General features: G+C 36.8%; 3 protein-coding genes across 3 annotated transcripts; all 3 read right to left on the bottom strand.

Moving 5' to 3' along the window:
• Positions 1-5,177: 5,177 nt before the first annotated feature.
• LOC113699596 (putative late blight resistance protein homolog R1A-3) lies at positions 5,178-8,957 on the bottom strand. Its single transcript, XM_027219968.2, has one exon. The coding sequence runs from the start codon at positions 8,955-8,957 to the stop codon at positions 5,178-5,180; it is 3,780 nt and encodes a 1,259-aa protein (XP_027075769.1).
• Positions 8,958-10,102: 1,145 nt separating this feature from the next.
• LOC113699595 (putative late blight resistance protein homolog R1C-3) lies at positions 10,103-12,961 on the bottom strand. The gene is made up of 3 exons (XM_027219967.2): positions 12,696-12,961; positions 10,543-12,379; positions 10,103-10,462 (listed from the first exon to the last, which is right to left on the bottom strand). Exons 2-3 carry the CDS (start codon positions 12,327-12,329, stop codon positions 10,378-10,380), a joined length of 1,872 nt encoding a protein of 623 aa, XP_027075768.2. The 5' UTR covers positions 12,330-12,379; positions 12,696-12,961; the 3' UTR covers positions 10,103-10,377.
• Positions 12,962-18,278: 5,317 nt separating this feature from the next.
• LOC113699594 (putative late blight resistance protein homolog R1B-17) lies at positions 18,279-21,038 on the bottom strand. The gene has a single exon (XM_027219966.1). It carries the CDS (start codon positions 21,036-21,038, stop codon positions 18,279-18,281), a length of 2,760 nt encoding a protein of 919 aa, XP_027075767.1.
• Between the last annotated feature and the right edge of the window lie 2,641 nt (positions 21,039-23,679).

The raw sequence follows: 23,679 nt of genomic DNA, 5'->3' as shown, positions 1-23,679 counted from the left end.
AGCGAAGAATTAAATTCTATGGCCGTACCTAGGGTTATTTCTTGGTTAGGAAAATAGTTAATGGTCGTATCTTGACTATCGAAAAAGTGAGGAAAGACTGGTTGTTTATCGCGTGTTTGGCAACTATAACCAATCTCTTAATGAGTAATTGAATTATTTTTGCATCGATGATCAGTTGAATGGACCATGTCTGAAAAGTTGCACCTTTGGCTAGTTGTTATTGATTAATTCTTGTTTATTGATTAATTCTTGTTATTATTTATTGATTAACTAATGAAAAGTTAATTCTTGTGTATGGACCGAGTCGTATTGGTTATTGATTAATTCTTGTTTATTTCTATTAGTTGTTTCATTAGTTGGTTAATTAGTTATTTTATATTCTCCAAAAATTCCCCATATTTCGGATTCTGGAAGAAATGAATTATCCCCAATCCCTGTGGATCCGACCCTACTCATCGCTATATACAAAATTTGTATTTTTATTGAGTAGGTAATTATTATTGCACAGGCTCGACACTGTCATGTATAAAAAAGAATTAATTGTTACACCAATAGATTTACCAATATTGTTGGAAACTGAATATTTATGGATGAAGAAAAATGGATTGCTAGATCTTTTCTACTTAATTAAATATGAATATATAGTTCTAGATTTGTGGTCATTATAAAAATTTAAATTATCTAAAATAATGTTTATAAAAAAAGAATATCTACTAAGCTTTTAACATGGGGTATATTATTTGATCGATACTATCATATTATAGTGTGATAGGGTGCATTTTAGTGGGGTATTTTGGACATTAATGCACTTTTATTCGACTAAATATTTCCAGTAATTGAGTGGATTCTACTGATATTGATAGGCTGTAATTTTCTCATTTATTTTATAATTAATTTTCCCTATTACCTGACTTGATGTGGATTAATTGCTGGATTCTACTCATTTTCCGTAATTTACATTTATTTCAGGGAGTAGATAAAAAATACCACAATTAATGCCATTTTGGCAGTCATCGGAAAGGAAATTGAATTGAAGGCTTGAAAGGGTATTCTTGGGAAAGAGAGACACAAGCCCTTTCCGGTCATTTTGGGGCCAGAGTGCATTTTCCCTGGAGCTGCCGCACATCCAAGGGAGACGGAGAGGATAAAAACCAAAAAAGAAGAATAGCAAAAGGGGGCGCGGCTCACTGGAGAGCTTTCGTTTTTAGTTCAGCCGCACTTTTTGACTTCTCCTCTGAGCCTTTTGTAGGCATTCTCCACGGTTGGGAGAAAGACAATGAGTACTAGCTTAGCATTTCATTAGCTTTTTTCTTTAGAATTCCTTTTGCTAATCTCACGCATGTCAGGAGAATTGGAGGCTATCTACTTTGACTTTTCCTTCTTGTACTTTTCGAGTGGTTTTGCTCTACGGATGCTAGGAACGATAAAGAGACCCAATTGTTACCTGTGACTTTCAATTGCTTTCTAATTGTTCGACGAATTGCGGCTCCCTGAAACGCAGATAATGGCCGTGACTTTTGCTGAAATTTCCCGTGGACTTAGTTCATCAAATATGAACTAATTTCCTCATTCTAGTCAAGAAACGACGGATGCTTTGAATTGCCTAAAAATTATGAGATCGATTTAATTTAATCTTTTCCTTTTATTTATTGGTATTCGCATATTCCTTGATTGCTATGTTTATGGTTATTCAATTAATTGGTTATCTTGGATCCGGATAATTAATTGATTCGGTAACCTATTGTCAATTAGGGCGTTAAATCCGTAATTGTTTATCTGTCCTAAAATAGTGACAACTGGCACGATTAGATTCGTGTCAGGGGGATAAGCGGACTAATCTAAAATAACCCTGGTAGTGCGTTATTTGATTAGAATAGGGCTCCTCTAATACGTAAGGCAATTAGGGAATTAAATCTTACGGGCGTACCTAGGATTATTCCCTAATTAGAGCAGTGGTTAACGGGCGTACCTTAATCACCGACACAGTAAGGAGGGGTTGACTATTATCGCTTGCTTGGTAGTTATAACCTATTTATTGATGAATAATTGGGATTGCCTTTGTTTCGATGATCAATTAGGTGGACCATTGTTGAAGTTATTTCTTGGCTAGATATTTAATTAACATTACCTTGATTCTAGTGAATTGCCATTTGACTTTTAGTTACCTACTTTATTTTATTTTTAATTGTTTCCTTGTTTTAATTGAGTTAGACCTTTAATTATTATTATTCTAAGTTCAGTGAATTGTGGTTTAATTTCTAGTTAGTTATTTATTTTTATTTTCTTATTTGAATTTATTTAGTTGTCGTCATTTCCACAAAACACACTCCCTTGTCACTGTGAATTTGAAAGGAAACGATTACTTCCAGTCCTTGTGGATTCGACCCTGCTCACCGCTATCTACAGAAATTAACTTTAGTTTGAGCAGGTTTTATTATTGCACAGGTTTCGATAACCTGTCAGATATTTTGTTTTGGTGCCAATTACAGGACTGGATGCTAAAAAGTGCTTAAAATCAAAATTTAGAGGATTTGTCATACGTGGGGCCTGCTTGAGAAGCTGAAAAAATCTAATTGTAATAAATTTTATTTTATTCTATTTTGAGGGAGTCTCATTTTAATTTTGGAAAAATAACAATTTCCAAAAAGAAGAAAAAATCCCTTCCCAAAAACTTCGGACGACAACAGAGGCGGAGTTAGTTTGTCGCCTGGCTTAGGTTTTCCGCGAGGCTATGCTTTTAAAAGAAGGATTGGCCGCAGTTTTGAAAGAGGAGGAGAGAAGACAAAGCCGTCGTTGTTGACTTTGTGAGCTTTTCATAAGCCTTAACCGAATTGAGAAACCTTTGCTCTCGTATGTCTTTTGCTTAGCAATCAGATGAGACAAGAGCCTACGTTATTGACTATATATTGTTCTTCCATTTTTGGTTGACTGCGGCAATTCCAATGCTAAGCTTGGTTGACCGCAATTGATAGAACAAAAGAAGCAAAAGCTTTTCTCGTATCATTGTGGGCAATTAGGAGGCAGCCACTATTGTGGACTTTGTGGATTTGTTTCTTTACTCAATTTTGACTGGAATTGAAAGTCAACATCAGATATTTGTACGCTTTGGAGGAAAACTGGAAGCAATAAAGCTTCCTTGGGCTTTCTCCTGGTGTTGACCGAAGCAAAGAAAAATTTATCTGCAAACCTTTCCAAACTCCACCCGCACAGTTCGTCCTTCATTAATGGAGAGCTAAGTCCCCAGTTCTAGTCAAGGGACAACTGACGATTTGATTCGGCGATTACCGTGAGATCGAATTTATTTTAACTATTTTTTTCATTTATTAATATTTATATGTTTCCCGTTTTTAATTGTTATAACTCTTGTGTATGATTGATTAGTGCGCAATAATTAATTATTTATAGGGGCTATTTTGCTAAATAGGGGTAATTGAATCCGTAATTGTTCATTATCCCTATTCCAGTAGCAACTGACGTAATTGGGTTTATGTCAGGGGAATATACGATCTAGTTTAAACAAACCCTCGTAGCGTGTTTGTTGGTTAGGATTGGGCCTTTCTAGTTATTAATGCAAGCTAGAAATTAAATCCTACGGTCGCACTTGGGGTTGTTTTTGGGTTAGAGAAATAGCTAACGGTCGTACCTTAGCTATCGACAAATTAAGGAAGGGTTGGTTGTTTATCGCGTGCATGACAACTATAACCAATCTATTAATAAATGTTGGAATTATCTATGAATCGATGATCAGTGCATGAACTATTTCTGAAGTGTATCCTTGGCTAGAGTTTCTCCAATTATTTCTTTTAATGAATTATTTTCTGCATTTAATTTATTTAGTTAGCATTTAATCCTGAAAACCCCCATACTTTGAACTCTAGAAGAAACGAATTATCCCCAGTCCCTGTGGATTCGACTCTACTCACCGCTATATACAAAATATGTATTTTTCTTGAGTAGGTAATTATTATTGCACTGGCTCGACACCTGTTATAGTGAGTATACAAACAAATTTTTAGAAATTAGTAAATAATTAAACATTTAGAATACATTAATTTTTTAAAGTTAATGTGAAAGAATATGTAGGATTGTTGTTAATTTTTGTACTTAAATTATTCATATTTGTATAAATTCACAATAAATAAAAAGACCGTGCTAAGGCACTAGAAAAATTCTAGTAAAATAGTGAAAACAATCATTGAGGCATTAGTTTAAAAAAAAATCCTTGATACACATACTGTGGTACCAAGTAAAAATAAAAAGGACACATGTAACATAGATTCTACAGTCGAACTTCCATTTAATTATTGAGACATGAGAAAGCCTTTACGAAGTATCATAGATCTCTTGTATTAGTTGTCCTATTGTCGAAGAGGAAGGGAGGGAGGGGGGGGGGGGGGCTAGAAATTACTCATGAATGTGCAGCAAACAAAACATTATTACAATAAGTTTCATTGCCCGAAAAAGTTAATTTTATGAAATAGAAATTCAAGATACAACTTTTAAATGAGACTACTACGCATGGGTCCTGTAGTGAATAAGTGTCATAGGAAATGTAAAATAGAAAGTTGGAGTAAAATGGTAAAAAAAAATCTAGGTCTTAGGATTTTTGTTCTTTTTCGGATCTATGGTTAATACATGTTGCAAAACAAGCGTATCATACGTTAATCACAAAGAAGTTTACATATTAATAAATTTAGTGTATGGTTCTTTATTTTGGAATAAATGCATGGAAGGTTTAAAAAAAAAAAGACAGAAAGAAAGCAAGAAAAAAAAGAAATTGGGATGATGGACTGTGAACACTAATAGATCTTGAATGAAAAAATGTCAGAAAAAAAAAAACTTGAATCGAAAAAACAAAAAAGAAATAAATAATGATAGATCATGTTGACTTCGTAAATGGAAGATTTTTTTTATGACAGCAATCAGGAAGTTACAGCTGCACCCAACTTGAAGCCGAAGAATTGAAGAACTCCAGAAATTGCTTCCAGAAACGTGAATATAAAATTACATCATTGAACTGATTCAACACATACAAATACTGTGATCGGCCTGAAGAATTAGTTCCCGTTTGCCAATCTGAATTAATGACTCTTAAACAAAATCAAGAAGAGACATGAATTGGTCCCCGTTTGCCAAAAGTGATCGGCCTGAAGAATTAATACCCATCTGCTACTGAATTATTTTCCAAGAACGACCCTGAGACCCTCATTTCCTGCTTCCATCTGTTCTTCTTGAATCTGCTTAACAGAAGTCACAGCAGCCTTACAGCACCGTTTGAGCTTTATCATTTCAAGATTTGAACATTCCCCTAAACAAGAAGGGACCTGTTTCAGTTTCCCGCATTGGTGCAAAACCAACTTCTCAAGACGGGAAAAATTATCAGAAGCGGCGGTCCAGCTTCGAAGGCCCAAACTTGACAATTCCAAGAATCGGAGGTTAAGGAACTCCCCTGCTTTCGTTTCCCATTTATCCCCTACAAAGGCTTTATGCCGTAATTTAAGCACTTCAAGATTCGGCAGCTTTCCAATGGTTGAAATTTCGGTCCATGGCATACGAGTACGTGAGAGAGTCAACTTTTTCAAATACAGTGGGAATTTAATTTCCAACGGAGCAAGAGAATCCACTTTAAGTGACTCTAGTCGACACAGACCATCCAGCACGAGAATCCTGTTTCTGGAAGAACTAGATGGCGCGCATTTTAGCTTGCGGATGCTTGGTAACTTTGTCAATATCTTCTGCAAGCTTTGAGAAGAGGAATCAATTGCAAGGCTTAAAGTCTCTAAATGTTTTAAATCCGGGGAGCCGGCAAGACTGTCAGCAGGAAAACGAAAACCACACCGGGAACTTTTAATGCATAGATGCCTCAATGTCTGAATGTTCCAGATAGTGTTCGGTAGCACAACATCATACAAGCTTTCCATCAAGAAGAAAGTTTCTAATCTTGAGAGGTTAGCTATGTCAGATGGCACGGAAAAAATGCGTGAAAGCGCCAAGTATCTCAAGTGAACAAGCAATACTACTTCCATCGGAAATCCACTCTTAAAACTAAAGTTCCCCAACTTAAAACTAAAGTTCCCCAAATCCAAAACTCTAAGAAGTTTAAATAACAGAACCCCAGTTGGAAAATAAGGCACCACTTTCCACTTAGCAAAGAAGAGCAAAGAACGTAGATTGGGAAAAAATACCTTTGAATTTTTAAGATTCTTGGGCTCGGTATTGTAAATACATAGTCGATGAAGGTTATGTGGTCCAGTCAGAGTGAAAAGATTATTTTCCCCATGCAAAATCTGTAGAAAACTTTCTTCTTTGGCTTTTTCCACACAAAACTCATGTATCAAATCATGAATTCGGCAAGCTTTGGCTCCACCTATTGATCTTTGTCGGGTGACCGTAACTAAACTTCGTTGGACTAGATCCATCAAGTACTCATCTACCACATCCTCTGAGCCCTTTCCTTCAGTCTTTTGCAGAAATCCTTCAGCGGTCCAAAGCCAGATCAATTTTTGGACAGGGACGTCTTCATCTTTTGGGAATGCTCCGAAGTAAAGAAGGCATGGCTTCAGATGACTGGGCAAATTGCTGTAACTCAACTCCAGTGCCCTCTTGCATTGGTCAGCCTCAACAATTGTGCTAGAACTTAGAGTTTCTGCAACTTCTTTCCAGCAATCTTGCTCAGTAGTTGCAAGAATTCCAGCAACAAGGACAATTGTGAGAGGTAGTCCCTTACAGTTTTTTGCAATTTGGAATCCAACTTCATTTAGTGTTGGAGTACAACCTTCTTTGCCAAATATCTTATTTTGCAGCAATGCCCAACTCTCTGTGTCAGTAAGTTGGCGAAGATGGTAAGGTTCACTAGCATGTTGCAATGGAAAACTGTGAATTCTGCTGGTTAAGATAATCCTGCTTCCGTTTGCATCATTTGGAAATGATCTTTCCAACAAATTCCATGCCTTAATGTCCCATAAGTCGTCCAAAACTATGAGATACCTATTTCTCAACAAAACCCTCCTTACCTCTTCAGCCAAATCATTTTCATCTTGGTTAAGATATTTGGCTGGACTACCACGATGAATACTGCACAAAATCTGAGCTAACAAATCGTGCTTGCTGTATGCTTGAGAAACAGTACACCAAGCATAAATATGAAAGCGGCGACAATCTGAATTTTTCATACGGTGGTAAACTGTGTTTGCTAATGTTGTCTTACCAAGTCCAGCCATCCCAACAATTGAAATAATATCCAGCTGCCGTGAACCCCCGGTAAGTCTACAGGTGATTGTCTTTATTGCTTCATCAAGACCCACTGGAGCTTCATTCAGTGCTGGGGTTCTGAGTTTTGATGTCGTATCAGCTGAATTGTTGCTAACTCTCAGTGCGTCAGTGCCATGGCTGAGGCTGTCAGAGATTCCAAGGGCCTCAGTCCTCATCAGCTCTATATCTCCAGCAAGGGTATCCAAACATTCAGATTTATCCCCAGATACAATAGAGTTGATGAGTAACTTTGCCTTATACGCCACCTCCATACCACGATCCCAAAGAGGTTGGAGTTTTCTGTTCTGGTTGCGCTGCGTGACAATATTCTCCAAGAAAGATCTTAAGAATATAAGATCCTCTTTCACTCTGTGGATATGATCCTTTGGGAAATGAATTGAATCAGCTTCAGAATTCGATAGTTCCTGGAGACTTTCTAGGAGGAAATCAAAGCAGCCCAACTCATTGGTCCAAGGAAAGCTGAATGATGGTGGTGGATAAATTTGTGCAAGTTCTGCCATAATAAACTTGAGGACTTTGACCAAATGAAAAAGTGCGAGATCTGTTTCCTTGGCCAAACCTTCTATCATTTCAGTTGCTGAAAGGGATAAAATCACAATTCCTGCATCACAGGCCACAAATCCAATAAGTTCCTTCATTTGATCATGTAGCCCGTTGAATTTCTCTTGCGGTTGCCTGAGGAGGATGCTCAGGAACCTTACTCCCTCGTGGAGTATTAGCATTTGATCCTTCACCGCTACCGAGAAACTGGGAAAATATTCTAGTAGCTCCATTACATTATACAGGAGACAATCAATAAAGTTGGCCAACAGATGCTTATTCTTCTCCAGCACTAAAGTGTGTGATGATCTTGATAGCTTTGAAGCTGTCAGGGCCTGGATATAAGTTTCTAGCACTTGGGGATGAACGGGATCAATCTCCTCGCGTATCAGTTGAGATATTTGAGATTCCATTTCATTGCACACTTGTTCACTGTTTCTGTTAAACCAACATATAGAAACCAGGCGTGCAGCTTTGACGGCCACCACTTCAGCGTGGATCAACGGAACGATCAATCCCTTACCCTCATTGCCTTGCACTGTGGCAAAGCAAATGAAACTCTTCAAGAACAATAGCTTCGCTTTAAGGGTTATCATTACAAAACGAAGAGTATTATTAAATGTGCGAAACAAGCAGGTAAGCCAATCCAGATTCCTTAAAACAGAGCCAATCAAATTTGTAACTAGTCGTGGATCTCCCAGTGACCAGTGGTGCAACAAACTGATATTGCACGATGGTCGGATTTCTGTCTCAAAAAATAACCTGATATTTTCCTCAAATCTGCTGAGCTCAGTTTCGATGTCATTAAGATTTGTTGCACCGGGCTGAATATATGTAAAAACAGTAGACTCAGGACCAGGCATGAACGTCCTAACCAGGTCTTGAATCCTGAACAAAATAATACTGAGTCTCAAACTGTCAGACACAGTTTTACCCTTGTCCTCCAGATCTTGTTCCCAATGCATTTCTTGGTACCTCCTGCAATTTGTAGCATACAGATCAAACGGTATCAATAGGGTTAACCCCTTCTCCAGCTTCCCGAATTGACCATGCGCCTTGAGCCCAAACCTCTTCCTAAGCAAGTCCAGATGATCTAAAGTAGAATCAAGGAAACTAGTGAAGCTACTACTGGAGGCTATCTGCATTATGGTGTCTTCTTTTTCACTCTGATATCAGATTTCTGTCTAGTGTAACAATTGATGCTGAATGAACTTAGTTCAAGATCTACAGACTTCTCATGAATAATCAAATATTGCCGACAAGACTCCTTTTCTCTCGCTGTATTTTTTATTGGGGGGGGGGGGGGGATGGTGCCTATAAAATATTTGCGAGACGCTTTCTTCTTCTGCAGTGGCAAACAATTATCAAGAAAGAAAGTCAACACTACATTCACCTAAATTATTGAGCTTCGGGTAATACGTTTTCCCATTACTTGTCTTGGCAGAGCAACAGCAGATTCCAGATATATTATATTTGATATAGATAGAATTCTTGCTCCAACTCTCCCATGAACTTTTCTTTTATGTTCTTCTTTTTTCTCTTCTCATAATTAGTACTTTGGAACCTGCATCAATTGAACATTGACATGTTTGAGAGGAAGTTTGTGAAAATAGTGAATCAAGAAGCAAGAAGCAATGAACCTGATGTTGTAATATTACAAGATGATTGAATTTTTTGAGCTCTTTGGTGTAACTTTGATCAAAAGGTCTGTCTCTTTTTTGAACCTGCATCTTTAACGGTGCTCTTTTGTTGTTCTCTTCAACTTTTTGCAAATTCACAATCAATGAAATTGCTAGCTGCGTTTCTGTTATCTTTGTGATTTGATCAAGAAATTTCACTTCTCAAATTAGCAATCCAATATACATTTTTCTGCACATTTTGGATCTATTTAAATTGTTTGGTTGCCGTGCTTTATAATTCGTGTGACAAAATTGTCATATAAACAGATAAAGTACTTATTTAATGAGTTAAGAGAATTAAAAATGCAATACGGACGAAGTTGAGAGAAGTTTAGTGCATTTAACCCTTTGATCTATAGATTTTGCCAATCAAAGTAAAAAAAAAAAAAACACACCAACAAATTAAAAGAGAACACTCCTATGAAATCCATACTTTACTACCAGCAGTTCATGTGAAAGTTTGTATAAATTTAAATTTTTATAGTGAGAAGATCAAATTAGTCTGATTCTAAATCAAAAGTGGATGTCAAGTTTTATAGCTACCACAACAGAAGACGAATAAGATAAATCTAAAGATTTGGCCAATCAAGAGCAAAGAAATATGCGAACAATTTCAAGAGAACACTCCTATGAAATAAACTGCCCCACATTCGCATGGCCATAAAAAAAAAATTTTTTTTTGGGGGGGGGTCATGGCTATTAATAAAAAGAAAATTTAATACATTAATTCCCACTCAGACTTCTAATATATTAGTAGAGATTTGCACAGTTATTCATATTGCATGGTGCACCAGACCTAGTGACAGTGTATACTTCATCATGGAGGCCCGCTATGTTTTGAACTTCTTTTCTCGGACAAGCACTGATGGTATATGGAAAATAAGCATCATCTAATCTCTGTGCCTGCAGCTGCGGAGAAAACGCACGGTTTATCCTGAATGATTTGGCAAAGCGTATGTATGTAGGTGGCTCTGCAACATTGAGAAGATTTTTTCAGAAATTTAAATAATGGTAGATTATAAGAACTAATAAATGTCCAAAGAGAAAGAACCTGTGGTGAGGCTTGCCAAATAGAGTAAAATCCAAAAGCAAATCATGAGATCTACTGGTGAGGAGAATCCTGCTTCCATTGGAATCATCTGGTAGTGATCTCTCCAACAACTTCCATGCCTTAATGTCCCAAACATCATCCAAAATTATAAGATACCTATTTCCCTTCAAAAGCTTGTAAAGATTTTCAGCCAAATCATCTTCATTTATCTCAAGGCTCTGGTCAAAAATCTCAAAAACAGGGTTACGCAAAATCTGAAGTAACAAACTTTTCTTGCTATATACTCGGGAGACACAACACCAAGCACGAATATGAAAGTGGGAATCAACTGATCGATGACAGTAAACTGAATTGGCTAACGTTGTCTTACCTAACCCAGGCATACCGACCACGGGAACAATATCCAACTGCATTGTTCCTCTCACAAGTCTATCAATAATAGTTTCCAGCTCATCCTCGAGACCCACCGGATGTTCATAGAATACTGGGGCAGAAACTTGTGATGGCATAGGAACGAAAGGGTTAGTAACACTGTGAGTCTGACCATCATAGATCTCTTCTGCCAGCTCAGTCTTCACAAAATTGATATCTCCAGCAATGACATCCAAACAAGTTTCAAGCTTGTCACCAGCCAGTGTAGAGTCGATTATTACCTCAGCCTTGTACGCAACCTCCATAGCACGACTCCAGAAAGCTTGGAGCCTTTCATTCTGGTTGCGCTTCTCCACAATATTCTCTAGGAAAGATCTTAAGAATAAAAGCTCTTCTTGGACTGTCTGGATTTGATCCATTGGGAAAGCACCTGAACCAGCCTTTGATATTGCTAGTTCCTTGAGATTTTCTAGAAGAAAATCAATAGAGCCCAGCTCATTAGTCCTAGGGAAACTAAGTTGTGATGATTTTAGCGGATAAACTTGTGCAACTTCTTCCATGACAAATTGGAGCTCTTTCAATAAATGTACAAGTGCAAGTTCTGTTTCCTTGGCCAAGCTATCTTTCATTTCATTCACAGAAAGGGAGCAAATCACAATTCCTGCATCAATGATCATAACTCCAATACGATGCTTCATTTCTTCAGGTAGTGCATAGAACTTCTCCTGCTGCACACAGAGAAGGAAACTGATGAATTTTACTCCCTCATGGAGTTTCAGCATTTGGTCCTGCACAGGTACTGTAAAAGTGGAACAGCATTCTGGTAGCTGCCTAAGACCGCATAGGAGAGAATCAACAAATTCCTCCACTAAATACTTGTTCTTCTCAGGAGTAAAAGTGAGTGGTGACCTTGACAGTTTCTTTGAAGCTTTCAAGACACGCACTGAAGTCACACGAAATTGGGGATCAACAAGCTTGATCTTCTGTTGCAGTTGAGAAATTTCAGATTGGATGTCATTGACCACCTCTTTTTCAAAATAAACAGACCAATATAACTTCCTCAGGCATTCAGCATTCACGGCCAGGAATGTACAGTGAGCCAAGAGGTCTAGCAGTTGCATCTGCTCAACACCTTGCACTGTAGCAATGTAAATTAGATTTTTTGATAACATTAGCTTCCATAAAAGGACTTCAGTTAGATGACTCAAATCTCGATCAGGTCTTGCTCTCAACTTAAGGTAATCCCTGAGGCCCTTGACGATGAAATAAGTACTGTTGACTTGATCATCTGGCCGTGGCAATTCCGGTATGTACTGGTTTAACAATCTCAAGCGCAATTTCTGGATATCCATATCGAAAAACCTCTTGTTTTTCTTTAATTTGCTGAGCTTTGAAACTAATTGACAGAATTCCATCAGTTTACCCGGGAAATGATAACTGACCCCGTTCCAAACTCCTGAATGTCCTGCCAAAAAAAGCGGGATAATTTTTATAAAAAATTTCATATTGAAGAATAAGTAAAAACCCCAATCATGATGTTCTTCTTGCATTTTTTTTTCACTTCAAATACAGTATAAACATAATGATTTCCATAAAATGATATAGCACAAACCATCAAATTACGTGAACAGAAGAAGAAATGCAGCTACTTGAGAAGGTCAACGAGGGACACCTTTCGATGAATGATCAAAAGAAACGCTTTCGTTTAAGTAATGAATATTAGTTATCCAAGACAAAACAAGTTTTTCTTTTCTTTTCATTTCCTCTTGAATTTACTATACCTGTTGTCGACGAGCAATCTTCTATGGACTTTGATGGTTGAGACTGACTGTTTGTCTAGGTACTAATTTGATGGTACAGACTGACTGTTTGCTTGGGTTCTACTGGCCACGATTAGTTCGTCAGACATGTCACCTGAAACATGGATTCGACTCGAGTCATCAATGGCATAGTGCAGAATCACTCTTGATTTTCTCTGCATCCTGCAAGTCTTATTGCTTGATCATTTGGAAATTTTTGATGATCGAGTACAGAATACTTTCCTTCCTCAATACTTGTGACAATCCATTGGATTAGTTTATGATCTTTTTCTTTCTTTTTTATTCCTTCTTTTTCTATATGTTCGTACAAATACACAAAAATTTCCTCGTTACCTACCTCTTCTTGAACTAACTTTTTATCACAAAATTGAAATTGTTTTGAAAATATTGTTGAAGGTGCGAAAGGAGTCGCTAGAAAAAATGCCTGTAGCACGAGATAATTGTTTTTTCTTTGAATTAATTGCCTACTTGGATTTTATACATTGCACTAAAGAATTATTACAAAAAGAACTTTCTGCTGCTATTTTCTCGTCTTTAACATTTATATTCTAACTAATTAGACTCTTCAGCAGCACAATTTCTTGCCAGTTTCCAATTATTCACTAACGGATTGGGGACATGACCAATCCCTGAAAGGGATTTGTTGAAAGAAAATAATAGTAGCAATCATTTAAAAATAGGCAACTTACAATTGCAGCTAACTTCTTGTTTATTTAACAATTTTTTGACATCCAAGACGACCAGACTTGTTAATTGATAAGGTCAACAATGGCTAGTTGATGGAGACTGGATATGCAGTTGATTACAAGCAATCAAATTGTGTTAGCATATTTATTTTAGTGAAATTCATGACCATATGATATTCTATATAGTTTCTCTCAGCAATTATAGAACAAATTATTGCTAGGAAAAGTAATATATTAAGAGTTTTGAGAGAGGGTTGGGTTGGGTGATAAGGTAGAAGGGATCGTAAGTAGAAGATCCTACGTTTAACATCTCCCACTTTTTGAAAAAAAAAAATACAAAGATTTTCTCCCTTCTCTTTTACAATCTTCTATGTTCCATCCATCGGTCTTACCTTCTTTTCTGTTGCCCTGTTTGTTTTAAATTTTAAATTTTTAGTTCAATCAATAAAATTCAGCATTAATCTTCAAATCTTATTGCTTAAATATTGGGCGATCTATTATGATTATTACAAAATTCATTTTTTAAAGGTATTTTTTGATAATCTATTGAACGAGTGTATGTTCTTTTCCTTTCTATGTTTCTCTAATACAGCAAACCTTCTTGTCCTTGTCAAGTATTATTGATAGGAAAATAAAGCCAATGGGGCCAACAATGTTACATAAAACAAAGGGCAAAAAATTTCAGTGCCATTAAACTTTGGCTCGTATCAACTTTTGACCATCAAATAATTTTTCATCATAAATTGATCATTAAATTATCTAATCAGTACAACTGTGGCCGTTTCATAAACTTTGGCTCTTAATTTACAAAATAATTAGAATGCTTATGGGTATTTTTGTCCACTACTAAGTGTTAATTATATTGGATGAATTCCGAAGTTGGTGAAAATACCACATACACTGATCTTGAAGAATTGCAAGAGATAGGATCTGATACATTTAGTAGTGGAGTTGTTTCGTTGGAACTTAACGGAACAGTGTATAGGGTCAAGTTAGTGGTGGACAAAATAGCACTGGGTATTCTGATTATTTTTTAGATTAAGAGCCAATATCTACGAAATAGCCACGGTTGCTAATTAGTTAGTTTAGTGGCTAATTTATGACGAAAAATTGTTTGATGGTCAAAAATTGATGCGAGCAATAGTTTAATAGTTCCCTAAGGTTTTTTGCCCTAAAACAAATCACATGTGGCACTAGATAATCCTTCATTTGTTGTATTAAACGCCTACTTGGTTTTCGTATATTACATAATTGAATTAATTCTTGAAAACTTCACATTACAAAATTGTAAGGCAGCCTTTTCTTTTTCCTTATTAATTTTGCTAAAGACTAGTAATGATTTAGCTCTTACTGGCTCATGTGGAGGCAGCACCATATTAAACATAGCTCAGTGTTGGATAGTCACAAATATCCTCCAAACACAGAAAGGCCGTCCCCCCCCGGGGGGGGGGGGGGGTTGGGAATAAAAAAGAAAAAAAGAATCCAAGACTTCAGTGATTTCTGGTTTGCTTCCAATGCCAAGTTCTAAATTGCTAGCTAGATCAAAGATAAAAACCAAGAAGAAGCCCAAAAAAAAAATGCAGAATTTTAAAATCTAAAGCTACACAATTAATTAAGGCGTCAAAAAAAGTATTACATATTATTGAACTCGAAATTTTTTTCACTAAATAAGTTTTCTGCATTTAACAGATCACAATAATAAAGGTGACAATTTTCCAAGCTCAAAATTGAGCATCCCAGTAAGCATGGCAGACAACCATAGAAATTGTGAACAAAGATGAAAGTGACAATTTTTTGGACCAAGGGCACGAACAGTTGTTAGCAACAACCAATCTAACATTTTTTGAACAAGATGTAAACTTACGTGAATTACTTGTAAAATTTAACAACAGAAACACAATTATTATATATATGATCTATATGAACAGTAACAAAATATCGCACCAGTGTTGTAAGGATGTACATAGAGTTACATTGTTCAGGGACAGTTAATAGATCAATAGTCCCTATCCTGCTTCCCAATTTTCCAAGCTCAAAATTGAGCATCCCAGTTAGCATTGTAGATAACCATTGAAATTGTGAACAAAGATGATAATATAGAACACAAGGAACAAGGTTCACACTTAATATCAAACGGTTGCAATAATTGGAAAAGAGCAGGAATACGTAAATACAGATCAAAATGGGTGTGGTTGTTGATCAATAGCACATGAATGACTCGATGAACAAATTAAAGAGCTCTTTGGGAAAAAGAATACATTTTCCTTAAGAGACAACTTTGATACGTCTACTTGGTTTCTAAACTTTAGATGATTGTATTAATGTCTTAAAACTTCCCATTACGAAATTGTAAATGGTACGTTCTTTCCACGTAGAAATATAAGGTGAGACGATCAGAAATAAAGTTATGGCTGCATCAAATTCAAACTAAAGAATTCAGAGGCTACAGAAATTACTTCTATAAACTGATTGAACATATACAAATAGCACTCTGGAAGTAAAACCAACCTAGTGAGTGAGTGGAATCCCACTCTGCATTGCTCTCTTCCAAATCTATGACAGACATGAATGGTTCTACATTCTAAGATGTGATGAGAGGAAATCCACTCACCTTATGATCTTAGCACTCAATCAACCGTGGCTCCGATAACAATCTTTAGATCCTGGCTTCCAGTACTCACCTGTTCTTGTTGAATTTGCTTTACAGAACTCACAGCAGACTCACAACCCCCTCTCAGCTCAATCAATTCTAGATTCTCACATTTCCCTAAAGAAGAAGGGACCTCTTGCAGCTTCGCACATTCGTACAAAACCAATTTCTCAAGACGGAGAAAACTATAAGAAGGGGCAATCCACAAGCAAATGTCCAACCGTGAGAATTTCAAGAATCTAAGGTTAGGGAACTCCCCTTCTTCCATTTCCCATTTTTCACCCACAAAGGAATTACACTCTAATTTAAGCACTTTAAGATTGGGCAGCTCTCCAATTGCTGACATTTTACTCCAGGGCTGATGGTTAAATGAAAGAGTCAACTTTTTCAAGTTGAATGGGTATTCGAACTCATATCCAACAAACCTTTGCAGCTTAAGTGATTGTAGACTGCTCAATTTGTCCAGCGTGAGAATCCTATTGCAATTTCCAGGGGATTTTGCCTCTGATCTGACAGACACGCATTTTAACCTGCGGATGCTTGGTAACTTCGTTAATATATCTTGCAAGCTTTGAGAAAAGGGATCAACTGCAAGGCTTAAAGTGTTTAAATGATCAAGATCGGTGGATACTTCAACATTGTCAATGGGTAAACAAAAACCACACCACATCGAGGACTTTGTTGTCCATAGATGCCTCAATGTCTTGATGTTCCAGATAGTATTTGGCAACACAACTGCATTGATAGGGTATAATTTGTTAGTATTTTTATTATTAATTTTCCCTTCTATCCCTGACAAATATTGTGCTAATTGCTGATATTTACTCATATTTGATATTTGGAATCAATTTCAGGAATGAAGCAGAAAATTACCAAAAAGGAGGGACTTGCTCCATAAGTGAGAGACTTAAAGAAGAAAGTCCCGTGGACTTGGCCCACAAGAGGAGACGGATTGCCGTGGTCTTTGCTCCTGGCTGACTAGTAGCCGCGGACCAAGAGTCCTAAAACATCAACGGAGCTTTCTTCTTGTATTTCTTTTAGCTTCCCAATTTCGGTGGGGACCACGAGAGGAGAAAAGGCTTTTTCTTCATTTGGCCTTTAAGAGAAGTAACGCACAGAGATGGGAAACAAGAAGCAATTCGGCAGGACCCACCTTGTGATTTGGTTTTCTCTCAATTCGGAAGAGTTTCCTTCTTGGACTTTGACTCTCAGTTCGGCGGGATCCACGCACTAGGAGAGGCATTAGTCCTCTTTGGCTTTAAAAACAAGTACACGGATGGAGATCAGGGGATGAATACTTTTTATCTTTAGTTCTTATCGAAGCTTTAGGATAGTTTTTAGTTTTAGTTTTTCTTTCTTGGCTCTTTTGCTGGCCTGGACCTCAGTGGAATTACTTGAAGATTTTCTCATGAGGCGTGGCTAAATTTGTCTAGTCAAGAACAACGGAGGATTTGGTTCTACTAAATTTGTGAGATCGAATTAGTTTTTATTTATTCCCATTATTCACTGGTATTTGTCTGTCTTTTGCTTTATGTTCGTATGGTTGTTTTATTATTCGATTATCTAGGGCCCGGATTCTAGATTAATTCAATAACTTGAAGCCAATTAGGGTAGTTAAATCCGTAATTGTTTAATTATTCTAAACTGGTGGCAACTGGCATGATTGGGTTTGTGTCAGGGAGGTAGGCAGGCTAACTTAAAGAGACCCTCGTAGCGTGTTGATTGGTTGGAATTAGGCTCTTCTAATTATTCATGCAATTAGGGAATTGAACTTCTATGGTCGTACCTAGGGTTATTTCCTGATTAGAGAAATAGTCAACGGTTGTACCTTGGCTATCGACAAATTGAGGAAGAGTTAGTTGTTTATCGCGTGTATAACAACTATAACTAATTTATCAGATAGTAACTGGAATAATCCTTGCATCTGTGATCGAATTAAGTGAACCATCTCCGAAGTTGTCTCTTGGCTAGAGTTCGTCCATTATTATTTTTATTGTGATAATTAGTTATTTGAGTTGTAGTTATTTTATTTTAATTAATTTATTCCAAGTAATTTAGTTACTATCATTTTCAAAACCCCCCATATCTGGAACTTGAGAAGAAATTAAATTATCCCCAGTTCCTGTGGATTCGACCCTACTTACCGCTATATACAGAATTTGTATTTTATTTAAGCAGGTATTTATTATTGCACAGGTTTGACGCCTGTCATGCATCAAAGTTTCCTTCTACCAGAAAAGTTTCCAGCCTTGAGAGGTTGTCTATTGCAGATGGGATGTCCTTCATGTGTCCGTGAATCGCCAAGAATCTCAAATGAGCAAGGAATACTACTTCCATTGGAAAACTTGTACCAAAATCAAAGTCCCCCAGATCCAACACTCTAAGAAGTTTTAGTACTGGAAACCCAGGGGAACCATCACGCAGCTTTATAACCTTCCAGCTAAAGTTCCAATGGTAATAACTAAAGACGAACAAGCAGCGCAAATTGGGAAAATACAGCCTCATCTTCTCAAGCTCCTCTTCCTTGATCAAGTAAATACACAGTCGATGGGGGCATGGCCCTGTAAAAGTAGAAATGTCACTATCCCCGTGTAAAATCTGTAGAAAACTTTCATGTTTAGCTTTTGCCAAACAAAACTCATGTACCAAATCATGAATTTGACACGTTTTTGCACCACCTGTAGTTCTTTGTTTGGTAACCGTAACTAAACTTCTACTAACCAAATCCATCAAGTAGTCTTCTGCCATGTCGTCTAAGCTCTTCCCTTCTGTCTTTTGGACAAATCCTTCAGAGATCCAAAGCCATAACAACCTTCGAACAGGAATATCTTGGTCTTCTCGAAATGCACCAAAATAAAGAAGGCATGGCTTCAAATATTCAGGTAGATGACTGTAACTCAGCTCCAATGGTTCAGTCTTCACAGGAGTGCTGGAACTAAGGCTGTCTGCAAATTCTTGCCAGCAATATTGCTCTATTCTTGAAAGAATTCCAGCAAAAATGACTATTGTGTGAGGTAACCCCTTGCACTTACTTGCTATTTGAATTAAAACTTTGGTTAGTGTGGAAGGACAATTTTTTTTGCCAAATATCTTCCTCTGAAGCAGTGCAAAACACTCTTCGCCAGTAAGTTGGCGGAGATGGTAAGGCTTGCTATCAGGCTTAAATTGCAAAGACAAATTCTGAAACCTGCTAGTAAAGAGAATCCTGCTTCCATTGGAATCATCTGGTAGTGAATCTTTCAACAAATTCCATGCTTCAATGTCCCACACATCATCCAAAACAATGAGATACATGTTTCTCGACAAAACCTTCTTTAACTCTGCAGCCAAATCATCTTCATCCATCCTCAGATATTTGTCAGGGCTCACCTTCACAGAGTGGTCAGCAAAACTATAAACCACACTACATAAAATCTGAACTAACAAATTGTGCCTGCTATATACTTGAGAAACAGTACAACAAGCACGAATATGAAAGTGGTTTAAAATTGAAGGATGGTGGTAAACTGTGTTGGCTAATGTTGTTTTACCAAGTCCAGCCATACCCACAATTGAAACAATATCCCGCTTCTTTAAACCCTTAGTAAGTCTATTTGTAATTGTCTTTACCTCTTCATCAAGACCCACCAGAACTTCATCCAGTGCTGGGGTACTGAGTTGTGATTCCAAGTGAATAGATTTCTTGGTAACTCTCTGTGCTTCATTGTCACTCCTGATGCTGTCAGAGAGTTTAAGGGCCTCAGTCTTCACATGCTTGATATCTCCTGCAACGGTATCCAAACATTCAAGTTTATCCCCAAGCACAACAGAATCAATGATTAACTCTGTCTTGTAGGCCACCTCCATAGCACGATCCCAAAGAGCCTGAAGTTTTCCATTCTGGCTGCGCAGCTTCACAATTTTCCATAGGAAAGATCTTAAAAATATAAGATCTTCTTGAACTCTTTGGATTTGATCCTTTGGAAAAGCAATTGAACCAGTGTCAGAAGTTGCTAGTTCCTTGAGATTTTCTAAGAAGAAATCAATGGAGCCCAACTCGTTGGTCCTAGGGAAACTAAGTGATGATGAAGTTGGCGGATAAGTTTGTGCAACTTCTTCCATCACAAATTGAAGGTCTTTCAACAAATGAAGAAGTGCGAGATCTGTTTCCTTTGCTAAGCTATATTTTGTTTTACTCACAGAAAGTGAGCAAATAACAATTCCTGCATCAATGATCATATCTCCAATTCGATCCTTCATTCCATCAGATAGCGCATAGAACTTCTCCTGCTTCACATGGAGAAGAATACTCAGGAATTTTACTCCCTCATGAAGTTTCTGCATCTGATCGTGCATGGAAACTGTAAACATGGCATGACATTCTAGTATCTGCCTAAAAGCACCAAGGAGAGAATCAACAAATTCCTCCGCTATATACTTATTCTTCTCTGGAGCAAAAGTGAGTGGTGACCTTGATAGCACTTTTGAAGCTTTCAGCAGGGCTTTCAGGACGCGTACAGATGTTACATGAAATTGGAAATCAACAAGCTTAATCTTGCATTGCAGGTGACAAATTTCAAGTTGGATGTCCTTGAACACCTCTCCTTTGAAACAAACAGACCAATATACTTTTCTCAGGCATTCAGCATTCACGGCCAGAAATGTATAGTGAGCCAACAGATCTATCAATTGCATCTTGTCAACACCTTGCATTGCAGCAAAGAAAAAGAGAGCTCTTGACAACTTCAACTTCAGTAGAAGGTCTTCGGTTAAGTGACTCATATCTTGATCAAGTCTTTGTCTCAACTTAAGGTAATCACTGAAGCCCTTGACGATGAAATAAGTACTGTAATCTTCATCATCTAGAAATGGCAATTCCAGCCAGTATTGGTGTATCAATCTCATGCGCAATTTCTCAACATCCATGTCAAAAAACCACTTATGTTTCTGCAATTTGCTGAGCTTTGAAACTAATTGACCGAAATCCATAATTTATCCAAGGATATATGATATAGACCTTGTTCCAATATCCTGAATATCCTGCAAAACAATCAGGATAATTTTCAAAGGATTTCACATCAACTTTTGTCTTTTTGTTGTTAAAGAATTTCCTGTCAGCTTAATCTAATTAAAATAAATTGAAGCATAAGTAAAAGAGAATCGCAATGTTCTCTTCTTTATTATAAACCAAAAATACTCCTTTCAACCTCTTCTCCCCCAACCCAAAAAATTTTCCTTCAAATACAGTACAAATTCGATAATTTCAGTAAAATGATATATGACAAACTACAAAATTTCTTACACAGCAGAAGAAATGCAGCAAATTGAGAAGCTCAACAAGTGTTTTGTCTTGTGTCGATGAATGATAAAAAGAGCCACTTTAATTTAAGTAAAGAATATTAGTTATTTGAGACAAAAGAATTGTTTCTTTCCTCTTTCTCTTGAATTTTTGATATACCTGTTGTTCACAAGCAATATTTGATGGGCTTTAATGGAAAGAGACTGACTGCAGAAGCTCCAGTGGACAGCAAAAGCATCACCAAGTCAGACTAGAATCCAGCAAATTGATTGAATCAAATCAGAACTTTTGAGGGACTAAATATTTCAGAAAAATGCTACAGAAAACGAATAACTGCTACAAGCAAGTCTCCATTTTCTTGCCGAAAGATACAGCTAGTGGCAAGCCTGGACGGTTGTCATACTAAACGCTGTGTTGGACTTTGCCGGATTTTTGGGTCAGAATTCTGTCGAGTGTTGACAACTGACAAGAAAGCAACTGCTGAAATATTAAATCTAGGACCAGTTAGATGCATCCACCAGTTATTTCCTCGTTGGCCAGGTAAGTTGGACTAGGCTACTTGCCTGTTTAGGAATGAGTTTTTCTCCTTCTCTTTGCTGTTTTCTGTTTTCCTTCATCTCCATCATGCCCAGTTTGCCTGTGGCTCTGATTTTTCGAGTTCTTTAATAGTTAAATGTATAGCCATCATCTCGTTCTGAAATATTATTGACAATCTACTGGATTAATTTATGTTTTCTCATTCAAAAATTTCCTACAAGAAAATTTAACCCCGCCTCTTCTTTGTTGAACTAACTTCGAATTCGACTACAAAATTGAAAATGTATTGAAAACATAGACAACGGTATATCAGAAATCGCACAGAAAAAAATGCATGTAGCATGAGATAATTCTCAATCTGTTGAATTAATTGCGTACATGGTTCTTATACTGAACAATTTACAAGATAGAACAACTACATAAGAAAACTTTGCACTGCAAATTCCTGGAATAGGTTCCTATTTCAAGATTTCTATGCAGCCTTAGCAGTATTTTCTGCAAACAGTTTTCTATCTTTTAACACTTGACTGTAACTTAGCCCTTTCAACCAGACAATTGGATCTCGCTTGCTCGGTTAAATTATCTATTCTTGCCACGTTAAAAGATAAGGTCTGATGGTTAGACAATTTGTTGCCGATTTCCAAGATGTTGTGAATGGATCGGGACCAGATCAATCCCTTAAGGGGGATTTGTTTAGGCTGTGAATGGATTGGAACCTAGGCCCGGATACAGCCATTTTTCCGGATCCGACATCCAATTACCCGGATTCAATTAAGCCATTTCCATAAATGGCTAGGATATGGATTTTTATGAGCTTCAGCCCATTCTATAGGCACATCTGAATAACATAAATATCTATATAAATAAATAATATATATATATTCATTACAAGTTACAACTAATACATACACTATCTCCCTAAAATAAGAAAGTCGTAATATTCAACCAATGGTTGAATCTTTTTTTTTTTCATTAATATTTTACTAATAAAAATTGTCGGATTTAAAAGATTAGAAATACTAAAAATGCTTCATATTGAATCAATTTCTGCGAATCAAATATTCGACCCAGATATGTAGTAGCATCAATTTGGTCAGATTCGACCTGTTGATAGGCCTAATTTTGTTGAAAATGATGTCGGTAGCCTCAAACATTTAAAAATTAGGCAACTTGGAATTTTAGCTAAACCTTTTTAATTCATTTAAAAGGTCAACAATACCTAGATGATGGAGACTGCACTTATATTTGAAAATGAGCATGCAAATTGTTTTGTAATATTTATTTTAGTGAAATTCATGAGCATTTGATATACTAAATAATGACCACCTTTTCTCAGTCATTAGAAGACACATTATTGCATAAGAAAAGTTATTACATAATACATCGGTTTAGGGTTCTTCAAGACTTTAACTTTAATGCACTAATTGCAGATGCAACACGTTATTAATTTCCACGTTGCCCAAGTAAATTTTCACTGTTTTGTTTTCCTTTGATCAGCTTTAACCTTTCTTTTTTATTGCCCTGTTTTTTGTCGATAATTCTGAATTTTAAGTCGAATCATTAAATTTCAGCCTCGAATCCAAATCTTATTGCTTAAAGCTTTTACCATGGGACTAGCTTTTCTAGCTTCATATTTCCTTTTCTTTTTTGGTTAAACAAAGGTTTTTCGTTGCTATCCAGTTCATTTCGGGACCTAATTAAGCTTTGTTTGGATATTAGTTTGTTAGTCAAAATACAGTTTCAAAAATTAATTAAAAGGTTAAATGAGATTAAGAACTGAAGAAGAAGCCAGGT

The sequence above is a fragment of the Coffea arabica genome, chromosome 7c, assembly GCF_036785885.1.
Source record: "Coffea arabica cultivar ET-39 chromosome 7c, Coffea Arabica ET-39 HiFi, whole genome shotgun sequence".
Classification (NCBI taxonomy): domain Eukaryota; kingdom Viridiplantae; phylum Streptophyta; class Magnoliopsida; order Gentianales; family Rubiaceae; genus Coffea; species Coffea arabica.
The sequence above is the reverse complement of the archived record's forward strand: the minus strand, read 5'-3'. Positions and strand labels throughout refer to the sequence as shown.

What these genes read in the sequence shown, in the direction of transcription:
- LOC113699596 (XM_027219968.2), bottom strand. Translation starts at nt 8,957, where the DNA reads ATGCAGATAGCCTCCAGTAGTAGCTTCACTAGTTTCCTTGATTCTACT.
- LOC113699594 (XM_027219966.1), bottom strand. Translation starts at nt 21,038, where the DNA reads ATGGATTTCGGTCAATTAGTTTCAAAGCTCAGCAAATTGCAGAAACAT.
- LOC113699595 (XM_027219967.2), bottom strand. Translation starts at nt 12,329, where the DNA reads ATGGAATTCTGTCAATTAGTTTCAAAGCTCAGCAAATTAAAGAAAAAC. An exon ending in TTTGGCAAGCCTCACCACAG is followed by an intron (nt 10,463 to 10,542) that starts GTTCTTTCTCTT and finishes TCAATGTTGCAG; the next exon opens with AGCCACCTACATACATACGC.